We start from the raw sequence: 17426 nt of genomic DNA on the forward strand, positions 1-17426 counted from the left end.
TAGTTACTACAGGACTAGAGCTGTGAGCCGTGATCAAATTAGAACTTGTATACACTTCAGATATATATAATATATTCTGCAGTGATAAGTGACCAAAATAAATGCAAAAAGTACCATTTAAACCACTGCACTTAACGATTTTTAAAACTTAAATTATTTTGCTTCGGCAGAGTCTTATCGGCACTATACTGAAAAAAATCGGTCCCCAAACTCTTATCGTTTTCTTGATTAAGCGGTTTGTAAATTAAAACCAAGCAGATGCAGTTTCTAGCATCATTTGCATTACTGATGGTATGTTATGGTATTAACCATAATAATCTGTCTGTAGAAAATCCCATTTTAGTTTCTTATAATGGTAATTGGTACTACATATATCACTCTGTAGTAGACGTTGGCTGAGCCTTCCGGTTACATTCTGTCAGCAGAATTCATCATCTTATTACGGACTATAATTACGATGTTTAATACTTGCTGTCAGGAACGCAATTAACCAAAACAATAGTGAATTCTTTGCCACCCACCGAAACACTTGGATCGCTGTAAGGACATTAAGGAATAAGTATAAAGAGAACAGTGACACTTACCATTTAAGGTAGTTATGTCAAAGAACGAGCAATTGTCTTTACTTTACGGTAAAGACCCCCAAAGAGAGCTCATCAAGAATTTACTAACAAGTGACAACGTTCTGAAGAAAGGTAAGCTGATAAACAAAAAGTACAAACTTTGAATATTATATATAAACGTTTCTTTTGCATGGATTGCTTTCTTTAAGATGAAATAATGATAATGAATAACGAATCCCTAAGGCGAACTATACGACTATGACGTTCCTTGTACTACCACTAAAGCTGACGACTACAAAGCCTGGACTGGGGCCGCGTTGAGACCTCCTCAAGTGAAACAGGTTGTTTAAATTTACTAGGGTTGTCCAACTTGTGGGTTTTTGAACCTCCCCGGAGATATTTTCGATGGCGTTTATTCAAGAGGATTGCTATGAAAGTCTTGTTGTTTCACTTCAATTTGGAATAAGCTAGGTTTTCATTATTAGACATTTGCAGATAAACCAAGGCAAAAAGCATCAGGTATTATTTAGAGCACTCGTGTTTAACCCTGACTGTAGAAATAAATCAGCACCGTATTATTTAGAGCACTCGTGTTTAACCCTGACTGTAGAAAAAAGCAGCACCGTATTATTTAGAGCACTCGTGTTTAACCCTGACTGTAGAAAAAAAGCAGCACCGTATTATTTAGAGCACTCGTGTTTAACCCTGACTGTAGAAAAAAAGCAGCACCGTATTATTTAGAGCACTCGTGTTTAACCCTGACTGTAGAAATAAATTAGCACCGTATTATTTAGAGCACTCGTGTTTAACCCTGACTGTAGAAATAAAGCAGCACTGTATTATTTAGAGCACTCGTGTTTAACCCTGACTGTAGAAATAAAGCAGCACTGTTAGCTGTGGAGCCTACTTTAACGCTGACTGTAGAAATAAAGCAGCACTGTTGGCTGTGGAGCCTACTTAATTACTTTTAATAGAATTGCATGCCGTACAATAAAGCAGTTTGAAGTGCACATTTCAGAATTCCAATATATTTCACAAGCTGTTTGGAAAAATAATTATTCCGGCACACTTTTATCCAAAGATGCATGTAAAGATGTAAAGATGCGGTAATCCATAATCAGAGAAGTGAACTATACAGATTGACTCAGAGTTTTATTTTCTAATGTTATTGTGGTTAGCTATTTCATCTAAGTTTGATATTAAATCATACCAAAATATAACCCATAAATACTACACGTTTGACATTTTTGTGATAAAATATCATTAAATAATGGTAAAATTGCAGGAGACACTAAAGACTAATATTAGTTTCGGGTCCTATGTTGCCGGGAAATCCTCTATACACAGTAGTGATTACAACACCAAGAAATACTCAAAGTAAGCCTGTTGATGTCACGTGGTTACTTAATAATTCGTTTTAAATCTTATTTTAATTTGTATTGGTCGATTAAATTAAACATAATTTTATGTTTTCCTTTTTAATATGTAATCGCAGAAGTGACAACTCCAACAGAAGTCTCAACTGAAACAATTTACCGCCAAACTCTACTGTTTTGAATCCTGTTACTCAACTGATTTTACAGGTCAACAGTTTCAAGCCTGCAAATAACATCAACATAATCGACTTGGATCCTAAATACCAAACTGATGCAAACCCTATAACATCATCTTATGCTGCTGAGTTTGACAAGGATGCTCTGGTTTGTCTTTAATATTATTCAATCGATGAAACATTTATTGATAAATTAATTAATAAATTAATTGATAAATTAATTGATAAATTAATTGATAAATTTATTGATCAATTTATTGACAAATTTATTGATCAATTTATGTTATAAACAATTAAAACATTGGTGGTATCCAAGAAGCCCGACAACGTATGACATGATGGTTAGCAGATCATATGACCGCATACCAATCATGATATTTCTTTCATTCAAATTTCATGATATTATGTAATGAATGGTATCGTGGTATCTTGGTATCTTGGTATCTTGGTATCTTGGTATCTTGGTATCTTGGTATCTTGGTATCTTGGTATCTTGGTATCTTGGTATCTTGGTATCTTGGTATCTTGGTATCTTGGTATCTTGGTATCTTGGTATCTTGGTATCTTGGTATCTTGGATGCAATTAATTATGACTATCGTAGTGAATTGCTCCCGAGCTCGGATTGCAAAAGGGAGACCTGCCTTCCGAGATTGTATCGGGGGAACCTCGATTCAAAAAAGTTGAAGGTGGGGGCCGGGGTAGGTTCAGGCATTGATTACGTGATATTGCGGTTAGGAGGGGTTGGGGCTTCTTGGATATTACCTGGAACTCTACACAACTAATTAGTAATTAGTCGGCTCTACACAACTAATTAGTAATTAGTCGGCTCTACTCAACTAATTAGCAATTAGTCGGCTCTACCCTCTACTACACTGCGCTGCTACGTCTACACATTCGCTTATCTACTTAACAATCACGTGACACAAGAATCGTGGGATTTGTTGCTTTTTTTCTGCACGTAGATTTGAAGAGCAACCAAACTTCGATAAAAATAACAGAGGCGGAATCTTGTTGACTGTACTGTATATTTTACTGAAAATTTCGCAGGTTCGACATCAAGCGAAGAACAAAGTATTGATACACGGATCAGGAAACCCAATTACGAATTATCTACGAGCTACCCACTTTACTCTCGGTAGCGATCCTTCAGAGTAAGATTCTGTTTTAATGTCGTATTGTCGTATTGTCGAAGTGTGACGGATGGAGGAAAGGAAGGACATTCGACATATTTAGACCCACTTTTCCCAATTTCCCTTATTTCATTTATATTGCCATTCATATTTCATATTCATCCTTTCTTTTTAAAGTGGAGGATGAAAAAAGATCACGTTACAAAACTACAAAAGTTGTAACTTGTGTTACCAAAAGACCAAAGCTCGAATTCATCTTTTGTGCGCGCGAACGTCAAATGACATTTTTGTATGAAAATAATTTTATCGATAACCATTTAAGGTGCGTTTCCATGGGAACGCGCATAAAATAAAATTTGCAGATGCTTATACCAATACGATAACAAATGCACTATAAATAAAAGCAGTGAGCAACTTCACATGTTGACGAATCTAACTGATATCTGTGCCACCTCACCACCAGTTTTCAAGTTGAGGAACTCGATTCTTTTCCAAATGTTCAGTTCATGAACGATTCAAACAGCTAATTCTCAGAGTGAACTATCATTATTGGTTTCAGACAAAAGACTGAAGCTCAAGCTGCATTTTCAAATGCAGAGTCTTTAACAGCCAAAAACTCTGTCGCGGCAGAACGAGCACAGCAAGATAAACGTACAAACAACGTCTTTAGGTGAGTGCAATTTTTTGTAACGAATTGTAATGCATATCATTCTTCAAATAAATCTGTCAAAATAAAAAGAACAATTTGAATAGATTTATTATAACAATCGTGTGTTACAACTATGTAAAGAGTAATCTCAACGTTTCGTCTAAGAAAAAGGCGAAACGTCGACAATACATGATGTATTTTGTTTTAAAGTGTGTGGAGACTCTCATTTCGTCCCCAGTTGTAGTAATCTATCATTTGTTAAAATTTTTAGGTAATTAATTCCACTTTCAAGTTATTAACATTACCCTAGGAATGGTGATTACAACATAACCAAAGTGCCGGAAAACAAATCAGTTTTCTCCATGTCCTACGCAGGAATTCCATCAACTCAGAAGGGATACGATCACATAATCAACTCAAGGTTTTATTTGAAGGATTCTGCTTCCCAGATGCGATTTTTTCTATAAATATTTTGATTTTATGCTCGATTATTAATTTGTGTTATTTTGTCTTTATTAAGGGCTAAATCACCATGAAAATGCATCATAACATTTTAAATTTTGTTTTAAAGTTAGTGAAAGCTCGTCGTAAACTGTGATTCAGAGCTTGTCTGAAGAAATCTCGCATATTTCAGGTCCAACATCAAAATGGACGATACAAAGTACGCTATTTCCAAGAAGTTGTACAGTTACTTGAGAGAAAAGTTCCAGAATCCCAGAGATCCGTGTCAGGTTAACCTTAGACAAGCTTTTGCTCTATTCGACAAGAAAAGAACAGGTATGTATTAAAGAAAATTTTATGGACGACGGACGTACTTTTTATTCTAAATGAATTACTGTAGATTTTTTATAGGACTTTGTGAAATCTCTCAATCTTCATCAAAATTTGTCCTCATTGTTACCAGATTTATAACGTTAAAATATAATATTATTTCTGAAAATTATAAATTAGCTATTGCGTCTCATACTACACTTAAAGGAGTGTATACTGTTAACTCTAGGAAACTACAATATAAGATCATCACTTCGACCAAGTTATTTCACCGGTTACCCTCCACTCAGGTTTCATCTCCTACGACAGTCTTTCAAGTGTCCTAAAACGTTTCCTGGACCCATCAGATCATTCTATGGTGGGTGAAATTGTGGCTCTGTTCGACCTCAACAACGACGGTAAGATCGATTACCTTGAGTTCGAGACCTTCCTCAACCAGAAGTTCCCGGAAGTTGAGAAAGAAGCTTCACTCTATTCAGGTAATTTTGAGAGTTTATCCTTGCGTTTGACTTTTCTTGTCGTTTTAAAATGTTTGTGGCTCATGTATAGTATTTGTCTTTTAAATGGATAGAGGATATTCACTGACAAAATTATTCCATAGACTAATCGTGTCTCATCGTAAAATCCATGTCTTATCATGACTAAATATGTTAACCTAAAATAAATCCTTGTGTTTCAGATACGTATAAACCAAGTCTACTGGAGGGGGCAAAAAGACCCCGATCCTCGGACAACTCCCCTGTGGACGGCAGCTACCAGATCAAAACTCATTTCAAGTAACAAATCTTTCTTTGGGTATTTTCACGATATGCTTCTGGTTTAAATTAAACCAGGTTTAATATCGTTTATATCACTTAAAAACAGGAACAAGATGAATACTTTAAGACGTACATTTTGAAATTCAATACAATAAAAAAGAAAACAATTTTAGGATTTCTTCATTTTTAAGGTTCGGTGAAGGAATGGAGAACTCGGAGTCGCTGTATAAGAGCACATTTGGAGAAGTTACTAAGCATGGTATTCGCCCTGAAGTAGCTAAACCTCCCCCTCCATCACAGGTATGTGATATTTCTCAACCTAATCATTAATTAATGCTAACAAATTAGCTTCGTTTTGACTTAGTAATATATCGACTATGTGACATATTAACTTTTTGACTTATTGACTTAGAAACATATCGACCATGTAACATAACGACTTTATGACATATTAACTTTATGACTATGTAACATATTAACTTTATAACATATTGACTATGTGACATATAATTGACTATGTAACATATTAACTTTATGACTTATTACCGATTGTACCCAGATGTTGCCAGTAGAACCGGAGCACATGAGGACAGCTAACAGTATACAGAGAGAGGACTACCACTGTCACTTCACACATCTCCGCAAAATGGCTGACGAGCGCGCTGCCACTATACGTGCTAACAAGAGCTTGCATGAGAACGCCAGCTTTGCTATTGGGAATGATAGTGAGGTGTCCAAGGTGAATTTATGTTCTGCTGACGTAACGTGATTGGTTGGCGACGTCGCGTGGTTTATTGGTGACGTCACGCGGTTAATTGGCCTATCACGGATTTAAGGCACTGTTTCTTTATCCTTTAAACTCTATCAATTAACGTCTCTATCACTTTGACTGAATACAAATAAGATATTACTAACAAACAAAATTGCAACTAATTAATTAATTAACTGATTAACTAATTAGCTAATTAATTAATCCCAACTACAGGATCTGCACATGCAGAGTCTTACTCTTAGCTCGTACCAACCTAAGAAGCTGCTTCCATGTGAACGAGCTCGAGGGTTCGAGTCACAGTGGAACCATCTTAAGACTGAAGATGCTCTTCCTGACCTAACTGCGGGTACATGAGAATATTAGTGTCGTTTATTATTATTAAATGTAACATTGATTGTATGATTTATCGATTAATTTATTATTTCTGAGATTATTTGTCTCAAATGTAACAATATTCAATACAAGGATAGCACATAACTTCGATTCGGCGAGTACAAACCACCCTCCCCCATGCCCCCCCCCCCCCCCCCCCAACCGGCAACCACCCTCCTCGTTAGATACTAACGAAGCCCACCATCCCAGGTCCAATGGTTTCGGAACACACGGATGCGTTCAACAACAAATCTACCTCTGCTCAGAACGAGTTCATTCTAAACAAAGATCTACGAAAGGTAAAATTAATTAATAACTTAATTAGTCAATTAATTAATCGTTCTTTCACGTGATGTTTTGAATCAAAATTCGATTGGGGGCCGGCTTTTGGTCTACCGATCATAGAGGTTTACAATCGAATTGGGAAGTAAACTAGTCATGTTTTGGCGAAATTTTAAATTTTTCGGTCTATTCGGTCGAACCGAACTCCGAATACCGAATATTTTCCGAACTATTTGGTAACCCTACTTAATGTTAAGGTGCGTGTTAACGATGAGAAGAGCAGTCATTTGAAGTTTGGTAATGACGCTAACATTGGAGACGTGTCAGAAATGGTACGTAAATCATAGTATCATATTATAGTATAGATATATCTTACAGTATTATAGATATATCTTATTGTATAGATATATCTTACAGTATTATAGATATATCTTATTGTATAGATATATCTTATTGTATAGATATATCTTATTGTATAGATATATCTTATTGTATAGATATATCTTATTGTATAGATATATATTATTGTATAGATATATCTTATTGTATAGATATATCTTATTGTATAGATATATCTTATTGTATAGATATATCTTATTGTATAGATATATCTTATTGTATAGATATATCTTATTGTTGCGACTTTATGTACAGAGTCCGAGAAATACCTTGGTGGTTAATTTTACAGTCACTGTCAATTGAATCGTTCCTTATGACAGCAGTAAATGAAATAAATACGTTTCCCTAAATCTTCTCATGTAAAATGTTGATAAATTACTATCTAGGGGCACAATTTAATACATCATCTAACTTCTCGGTTACAAGCCTCTAGCTGTCGATAAATATATTGGGACACGTGACAGCTATCAACCAATCAGCTTCCAGCATTGACCAATCAAACCCCAGAAACTATCAAGATTCACATTGTCATTAAAAATTTGTTATCTAATGACGTAAAAATTCTCAACACATGATTTAACTATTTATCTTCATTAGAACATTGTCATCACTGAGTCCATTCAGATAAAATCTGAAATTTTCTTTAGAGAATCATCAAATAACACTACACAACTTAATCAGATCAAATACGATTCATCTCCCCACCATCACCCACATTTATTGATAACTTTATAACGAGTAAATAACTCAGTCACTTAATTAGCTAATTAAATGTTCGCCAGGCAGTTCAGTTCAAGACCCCCAAAGTAAACCCTGGACACCCCGCGGCTGGTATAGCAGGTGGTCCGATAGCAGAACACAAGCACATCCACCATAGTGACAACCAGACAGCTCTCAGCGATCCCAGTGTCAAGAGTTTGCAGGACTCTATTAAACAGACTATTTTAGAGGTTTGAGTGGTTTTTATTTAGTGTAATATTCAGAGTACAGATGGCATTGGTTTGGTTTTTTGAATGAGTTATATTCGTCATCATTTCTGAGTTTGAACAACTATCGGTATCCTTTGCAAAATATCTGACCAATGTTTAACTAAAAGTGATTTGTTAATAAGTTATGAACTTTCAGAAATGTTATAACCACCGTGACCCTTTGAACATCAACCTACAAAAAGCGTTTAAGGAATTTGACAAGAACAACACCGGAAAAATAACTGTCACCGGTAAGATGAAATTAGATACTAAGCAAAACATTTAAATACTACGAAGAACGGTCGTTATACGGTCGTTATACGGTCGTAATGCGGTCGTTATACGGTCGTTATACGGTCGTTATACGGTCGTTATACGGTCGTTATACGGTCGTTATACGGTCGTTATACGGTCGTTATACGGTCGTTATACGGTCGTTATACGGTCGTTATACGGTCGTTATACGGTCGTTATACGGTCGTTATACAATATACGGTCGTTATACGGTCGTTATACGGTCGTTATACGGTCGTTATACGGTCGTTATACGGCCGTTATACGGTCGTTATACGGTCGTTATACGGTCGTTATACGGTCGGTATACGGTTTTTATACACGAATTGTTCCAATGCACCAATGCCCAATAAGAAGTAGAGGGTTATAATTTCTATACTGCGAGTTTAATGTTTTAATTAAACTATGGCCGATTTAGGTCTGTAGCTGCCTGTAGTGCCTTGCTGGACTTCATATTGCATAACACAAAAAGTAAAATGTTGTGCTACCCACTAACACTACTTTTATGTATTGTGCAGGACTAAGGGAGGCCTGTAAAAGATTGCAACTACCAGTGGACGATGCAACTCTCAGAAGATACTTCATCTGGTACGTTACTAAGAGTGTACAACTTAATATCACACTTTCATTTTACAATGACTGGTTGTTAACCTAGCACACAATCTTAATTAGTTAAATCGTAATTAATCAAATCGTAATTAATCAAATCTTAGTTAATTAAATCCTAATTAATTAAATCTTAATTAATTAAATCCCCCTTTTCACAGTTTAGACAAGAACAAGGACGGTTCTATTGATTACAACGAGTTTGCAGATGAGTTGGGTGTGCATATTCAACATGTCAGCTCCAAAGGAATGACAACGGTCATGAAGAGCAGTTATACTCCAATTAATGAGAGGTCCGTTTTAACATTTTAAAAACTTTTGTAAACGTTTCAAACATTTTTGTTTATAGTTTTAAAAACTCAGTTCTGACTCTTTGGTTACTCGTTTAATTTAGGTAGTTGAATTTGCTTATCTTTTGATTTAAGACTACTTTTTAGTGATCGTTTTTTATGGATTAAATAACAACCATATCATGTTGATAGTCCTACAAGTAACTCTTATGTTGATAAACTATAGTTCAACAAGTTACTCTTATGTTGATAAACTATAGTATAAGTTACTTGCCTCTAAAAGTAAAATTTAAAATTAAAAAAGAATTTATATGGCAGGAGTCAGGAGATGGAAGTAAAGATTGACAAACAGAAAATCCAACCTTCTCATTATTTCCACATGAACAACACTTCTGGTAAACATTTGTCGAGATTTAAACAATTTCAAAACACTATTAATGACCTTCAAGAGGCCTTTCATCTTTTGTAGTTTTCTTAGAACATTTTAATTTTATACCCAAATTTCGCATCTACTTTCCCTTTCTAAACTAAACTGCCATGATATTCGTGTTCATACTGTTGATTCTACCACGTTTATAATTGTTAAATTTCAGCAACTCCTGGTACCACAACCCAGAACGACTTTTCACACCCGATCGAAAAGATGGACATTCCAGCATACCAGACCGTGTCATCTACATAGTCGGCGCCTGGGAATGTTGAGAGAATTTGAACACTGTTCATTTATTCAAATAACTTTCAACCTTGTCAGATTAGTGAAAATATCTTGAGCTTTATCGACAATCGAAAAACTGCTGAGTTTGAATAATGATCTGTTCAGCTATTATTATCGGTGATCTTTAAAATTGAGTGAACATTTCGAAGCTAGAGTGTAAACTTGTTAGTTCTTCTACTTCGTGCATTCTTACATGAAAAGTCATTTCTTCGTGAAGAGCCACAAAATTTGAAAATTTGTTACAACTATTAACTGATTAACGTCATTATGAAAAGTATGTACATTGTGAACATTATGTACATCAATATTAAATTTTAGCACCGAAAAATTGTGTTTAATATATTTTCAAGATTAAATGTTTATACCAAATCGAAGAATTATTATCTACTAATAACGGAATGACTTATAATATTATTATCAATTGTAATCCTAAGGCCAAGGCTAAATTCAAAATATTATCGGTCGCGGTATTTGTTTCCAAAGAAAAACACCCTAACATGTTACAATAAATAACACAATTTCATTTTTGACGTAGCTCTAACCAAAGCCCTTTCGCTTGCAATACCGTAACGGCCTAATTTAAAGTTTCTAAACATAACATGTCAGCCTAAATTAAAATTAAAATGCAGTTTAATTTGCGACTAATAGTAATTGCAAACTGGTACGGTAGTGATACTGATATGTCACGTGGCCAAAAAACGGACAGTTTTTGCCAATAACTTGTGCCTTATAAGCGTATATTTGATATTATTGCACCACATATATAGCATGGTTATGATCATGACATATATGTATTATGTGCATGTGGTAATTTGGAAATTAAATCCGCGCCGGTGTCATGTCAAGTTAAATATTGAGAAACGCGAACGATTTTATTTGGTTTCAACTTGGCAGCAGCTTGCTGCTTGCAACAGTGCCGGGACCTATATATAATTATATAACAGCTGAGGCCTGAGCACAGCTGGGGATCTTATTATAAACGGGTGATACTGATCGTAAATATATTTGTTCCAACACGGCGCGCGTCCTGGTAGTGGTAAGTTGTTGGAGGACTTCGCCGCTTCGACGCGCCGCGCGAACTAGCATTCTTGCTTCTTATCGTTGCTCTGCTTCGCAGAGCAACGATCTCGATGGGTTGACATTGTCAACCAAGGTAAGTTGTAAACCTACAAGGCCGAGGGATCTCAGCTAAGCTTTTGTGTTCACACTTAGCTTCATATAAACAGTAAACACGATTATAAAAATTACTAGTGATTAAGCTAATAAGAGGATTGGCATTAAATGTATTATGCTAAACTAATATAATAAACCCCGCTTATGAAACCCCGCTTTTATGTACATGATAAAGCTAAAGCTTTATGAAGGATGCTCAAGGCAAAAAACCAGTAATATATTTGTCATTCAGCGTGATTACTATTTTTCTTTTTAAATGATATGCATAAAATCAAAAATTGGTGCGCCGCGCATATTCTAATTAACGCGCCGCGCGGTTATTTCGTATTTTAACTGATTAAATTTATTTGTACCGCACTGTACAATCAAGCGCTACATAAACAACCAGTTGTGATAAATCCTTTATATTTGTTTCCTTTGCTTTGAGTTTTCCGATTTACTTCTTCTCACTTTTTAAAATTTTACTTGGGGATCCAAGGCTTTGTGTTTATAGACACACTGATTTGGTTTATCGAAAATTTGGTTTTCAGCATAAACATAGTTTTCAGCAAAATATTGTAGGTTCCTAGCAAGTTCTTAACTTGTAACTTTCTGGAAATGAGCTCTTATTCTTTTAGCAACTTTAGATTAAATCACATAATCAATATGGTTTTGAAAGTTTAACAGGTTGTCTATCATCAAACCTAAATATTTCTGTGATTTAGTTACTTCTATGTGAAGACTGCTATTTTCCAAATCAAGAAGGATCAACAGGCTATCAAGATAAAGACACTTGTCGAATACTATGAATGATGATTTGGAAACATTTAGTCTCAGCGTGTTAATTCTTGTATCACGTCGTGACCCCCATTGTCGTTTCACTAAGTGTCGTTCACTAGTATCGTGGCTACGATACAGCCGGTTATTCGTGCAATTATTACTAAGATCATTTTTACCTGAGGACCCCAGGCTATTATGTTCATTAACAACGAATAGAGATTAGGCGGAATGACAGGCTGTAGGGACTACCGGTGGGTGATGAATAATTGAGAATCCAACAGGATCTTGTTCTCTTCATTGTGCTGATTCCGGGAAGCATTCGTTTTACGCTCTAATCCTATTAAAAATCGAGATATCGGTCATTGAAAAATGAGTAATTATAGGCCTGTCAATGATTGCAGCCCATTTAAGAGCTGATCAGTTGCAGCTACTTGTGCCATATAAGGGATAACTGAAGTCACGTGACCGCCAATCCTATCACGTGACCTTGATTCGTAAATCCTTGGTCACGTGATCACATTCGTAACGTGTCGAATGCTGACTAGGATATCTCGTGACGTCACCAGAGCTCAAGCTTCCTGACCAGGCCTTATATGGAATAATATAGTGTATCACGAGTAATTGGATCCAATTAAGATGAGCTGCGCAATTATCGCAGCATCTTGATCTGGTATCACCTTTTGAAACCCAGCAGGCAGCTGGGCCAGAGCTTTTAAAATAGAAGGATTTTTTGTTGATGAAAATCGGAGCGAAAATCATGTAACCCTATGTTTCCGAGGACGCCGAACACGATAAAACTGGTTATAATTATCATACTCAAGGGCAAATTGCTTTAAATTGCACTTGAATGTCATAGATGTTATTATAAGCTAAGCGCCTAAGCGGCTTATCGGGTGGCACCAGTCTCTCTGCCGAATCTCAGTAATTGTAAACAACGACGCTACTAGTTTTCAACTAATAATCGGGCTTATGAAGGACAGATCTCAAGTTCAGAAGACTTGTGCCTTACATTTAGAGTTAATGTTACATTATACCTTATATCTGGAGTTAACGTTACATTATACCTTACATCTAGAGTTAACATTACATTATATCTTACATCTAGAGTTAACGTTACATTATACCTTACATCTAGAGTTAACGTTACATTATACCTTTTATCTAGAGTTAACGTTACATTATACCTTACATCTAGAGTTAACGTTACATTATACCTTTTATCTAGAGTTAACGTTACATTATACCTTACATCTAGAGTTATAACGTTACATTATACCTTTTATCTAGAGTTAACGTTACATTATACCTTACATCTAGAGTTAACGTTACATTATACCTTACATCTAGAGTTAACGTTACATTATACCTTTTATCTAGAGTTAACGTTACATTATACCTTACATCTAGAGTTATAACGTTACATTATACCTTACATGTAGAGTTAACGTTACATTATACCTTACATCTAGAGTTAACGTTAGGTACATTATACCTTTCATCTAGAGTTAACGTTACCTTATACCTTACATCTAGAGTTAACGTTACATTATACCTTTCATCTAGAGTTAACGTTACATTATACCTTACATCTAGAGTTAACGTTACATTATACCTTTCATCTAGAGTTAACGTTACATTATACCTTACATCTCGAGTTATAACGTTACATTATACCTTACATCTAGAGTTAACGTTACATTATACATTCATATTATTTTCTTACCTTTCTTTTGACGTATTACCAAGAAATCACTGGACCTCGTTAGTCGATAAGGATCCAGTTAGTGACGAGCTATGAAGTAATCATTCGACCTCATTAATACTGATCCTGTCAGTTACGAACTATGAAGTTATTATTCGACCTCTTTAATCTTAACTTTACATGTGGCGTGGAAGGTAATGTTAACTCACGAATCACGATGTAAGGTATAATGTAACGTTAACGGTATAATGTAACGTTAACTCTAGATGTACGGTATAATGTAATTTTAACTCTAGATGTAATGTATAATGGAACGTTAACTCCATATATAAGGTATAATGTAACATTGACTCTAAATTTAAGGCACAAGTAAATGGTAACTCAAATTGTAAGATACAAGGTAATATTAACTACATATGCTAAGTAAAAGGTAAGGTTAACTTTAAATTTGAGGCAGAAGGCAATGAATAGTGTACAACAGAAGGGACCATTCTCATAACAGGAGCGTCAACTTATCCGTAAGTAGCCCTAGCACAATCCTTAAATACCGTTAGTTCATCCTTAAACCGTTATAAAGACTTGAATTACCGCTTATAGAAGTCCCGATACAATCCTTGGTAGTCCTTTTCGATATTGGTTGAAATCCGTATTCGTTAATCTTAAGCAAATATTTGAATAAATTTCTTTCGTCCTCTGAACTTGAGATCTTTCCTTCATAAGCCCGATTATTAGTTGAGAACTAGTAGCGTCGTTGTTTACAATTACTGAGATTCGGCAGAGAGACTGGTGCCACCCGATAAGCCGCTTAGCTTATAATAACATCTAGATGACATTCAAGTGCATTTTAAAGCAATTTGCCCTTGAGTATGATAATTATAACCAGTTTTATCGTGTTCGGCGTCCTCGGAAACATAGGGTTACATGATTTTCGCTCCGATTTTCATCAACAAAAAATCCTTCTATTTTAAAATCTCTGGCCCAGCTGCCTGCTGGGTTTCAAAAGGTGATACCAGATCGAGATGCTGCGATAATTGCGCAGCTCATCTTAATTGGATCCAATTACACATGATACACTATATTATTCCATATAAGGCCTGGTCAGGAAGCTTGAGCTCTGGTGACGTCACGAGATATCCTAGTCAGCATTCGACACGTTACGAATGTGATCACGTGACCAAGGATTTACGAATCAAGGTCACGTGATAGGATTGGCGGTCACGTGACTTCAGTTATCCCTTATATGGCACAAGTAGCTGCAACTGATCAGCTCTTAATTGGGCTGCAATCATTAACAGGCCTATAATTATTCATTTTTCAATGACCGATATCCCGATTTTTAATAGGATTAGAGCGTAAAACGAATGCTTCCCGGAATCAGCACAATGAAGAGAACAGCATCCTGTTGGATTCTCAATTATTCATCACCCACCGGTAGTCCCTAGACAGGCTGAGCGCGGCCCAGTAAAGATCATTTATGAATAGAATTGACTCTTGTATGATTGTTCCAACTGTGGCAAAATGTAGGTTGACTCTGTTTACATTTAAGTTATTTGGAGAGGTGTTTTTTCAGGTAAGTTTGAAGCATGTTTAATTATTTTCCATATACCTTTTAAATCCACTTTACTTTACTTTACTTTACAATTAAATTTGTTTATTTCTTCTGAAAAATTTTTATGTTTTCTGAATATGGGTCGTTCACATATTACGTAATCAATATTTTAGCAATTTTTACCCCCCTCCCCCCTTCCGTAATCAACCGTAATCAAAACCCAGCCCCCCCTCCTGACAGCAATATTACGTAATCATGGCCTGACCCCCCCTGCCCCCTTGACTTTTTTCCTAGAAAACACTTTTCTCTACGTTTCATGCTACCCTAATCAATAATCATGCTATCATGATGAGCCGAAATCATTGTTATGACAGCCGGCCAAGCACCTTCTAAACTACTTACTATTATAGCCGGATATTCGATCAATTTCTAAATTTTATCACTCAGAGTGAAATTGAGTGGAATTTGAATTAAAATATTGTCAAATTGTTATTATTCTAGAGGGTAAAAAAGAAAATTTTGATTACGTAATCAACGGCCAAACCCCCCCCCCCCCCCCCCCGTAATCAACCGTAAGCATTTGGAAACCCCCCTCCCCCTCGGCTGATTACGTAATATGTGAACGACCCCATAGCAATTTCTTTTTCCGTATTCCAGCCAACAGTTATTTAGAAGGCTCGAATAGAAAGTCGCTGTTACATTTAATCTGTTTAGCTGAACAGAAATTATCGCATGATTTCTGAATATGATGGTTGAGTCCATAGATATAGCATGGTCTACATTAGTATAATCTAGTTTAATATTGATGTAGTCAATGCAAGTACCGAGGAAATAGCTCAGAGCTTCGAGATAATTAAGGGATTGAACTCTTATTTAAAGGAACTTTTGGAATTTACAAGCTTAATTTTCTTTAAAATCGAGAGTACATTTGAGAATTAGAATTAGAATTAGAATTATAATCAAATTTACCCAGCAATACAAGAAGAATAGAAAATAATTTAAGAAGCTTCAATCTGCTGTCCAGGACATTCAAGTCAGTCGAAACTGTTAGCAAAACACCCTTCTATGGACATAAGGATTATAGCATGTAAAAGGTAAAACATAATAAGTAATAAATTAATGAGTGATAAAATAAGATATGATTTAACAGTGAACTGTGGGATTGAAGGTAACAATTAATGTTGAAAATTACATAGATGCCCACTTTGGAAATCGTAAGTAATATTATTTACAGTTAATAATAATAATAATATAATAATAATAATAATAAACCGAACACAACGCGAGGAAATACGCAAGGAGAAGTGGACTACTAAAGTGATGCACGGACAGTTTCCAAGGCAGATGACGGGTATAGCAGATCCGATAACCTCTTGGAACTGGCTCACTCAACAAGACTTGAAGAAGGAGACAGAAGGATTGTTGATAGCAGCCCAAGACCAAGCACTTAGGACTAACTATGTAAAGAATAAGATTGACAAAACACCTGGCTCTTCTCCACTCTGCAGACTCTGCAGAAATCATTATGAGACAATAGATCACATACTGAATGGGTGCCCAAAACTTTCACAGACAGAATATAAGTGTCGGCATGACAAAGTAGCTGCCGCATTGCACTGGAGTCTGTGCAAGGAATACGGCTTCCCACGCAGTAAAAAGTGGTACGAACACCGAGCAGAGAAGGTGTTGGAGAACGAAAAAGTCAAGCTATTGTGGGACTTTCACATCCAGTCAGACCACGTTATTGAGCACTGCAGACCGGATCTTCTCCTGGTAGACAAGGTAACCAACGCAGCAACCATCATCGACGTTGCAGTCCCAGGAGATACCCGGATCTTGGATAGAGAGCAAGATAAGATACTAGCTTATCAAGACCTAAAAAGAGAGATTAAGAAGAACTGGAATTTACGAAAGGTTACAATTGTCCCAGTGGTGGTAGGCGCTTTAGGAACTGTCACCATAAACTTTCGTAAGCACCTCGATGCAGTCCACTGCAATCTGAGCATCTCTAATCTTCAGAAGACAGCTCTGCTTGGATCAGCCAGAATTCTCAGGATGGTCTTGGACATCTAATTGAGTGTTTAATACACACTTCTTTCAGTTTTAGTTTATTCTGTATAA

At 35.9% G+C, this 17426-nt stretch overlaps 1 protein-coding gene across 2 annotated transcripts; it reads left to right on the top strand.

The window, feature by feature from the left end:
* Positions 1–584: 584 nt before the first annotated feature.
* On the top strand, positions 585–10491 carry LOC134824031 (uncharacterized). 2 transcript variants are annotated; one of them, XM_063835682.1, is made up of 22 exons: positions 585–695; positions 807–904; positions 1059–1082; positions 1849–1940; positions 2147–2263; positions 3164–3267; positions 3806–3916; positions 4206–4316; positions 4530–4672; positions 4957–5145; positions 5346–5442; positions 5616–5724; positions 5984–6163; positions 6410–6542; positions 6779–6867; positions 7108–7182; positions 8032–8199; positions 8375–8468; positions 9030–9099; positions 9279–9410; positions 9726–9802; positions 10001–10491. In XM_063835682.1, exons 8-22 carry the CDS (start codon positions 4258–4260, stop codon positions 10087–10089), a joined length of 1704 nt encoding a protein of 567 aa, XP_063691752.1. In that variant the 5' UTR covers positions 585–695; positions 807–904; positions 1059–1082; positions 1849–1940; positions 2147–2263; positions 3164–3267; positions 3806–3916; positions 4206–4257; the 3' UTR covers positions 10090–10491. The 2 variants fall into 2 exon arrangements, with proteins under 2 accessions (XP_063691752.1, XP_063691751.1); XM_063835681.1 differs by lacking the exon at positions 1059–1082.
* Positions 10492–17426: the final 6935 nt, after the last annotated feature.

The sequence above is a fragment of the Bolinopsis microptera genome, chromosome 12, assembly GCF_026151205.1.
Source record: "Bolinopsis microptera isolate Bmic1 chromosome 12, MBARI_Bmic_1.0, whole genome shotgun sequence".
NCBI lineage: Eukaryota > Metazoa > Ctenophora > Tentaculata > Lobata > Bolinopsidae > Bolinopsis > Bolinopsis microptera.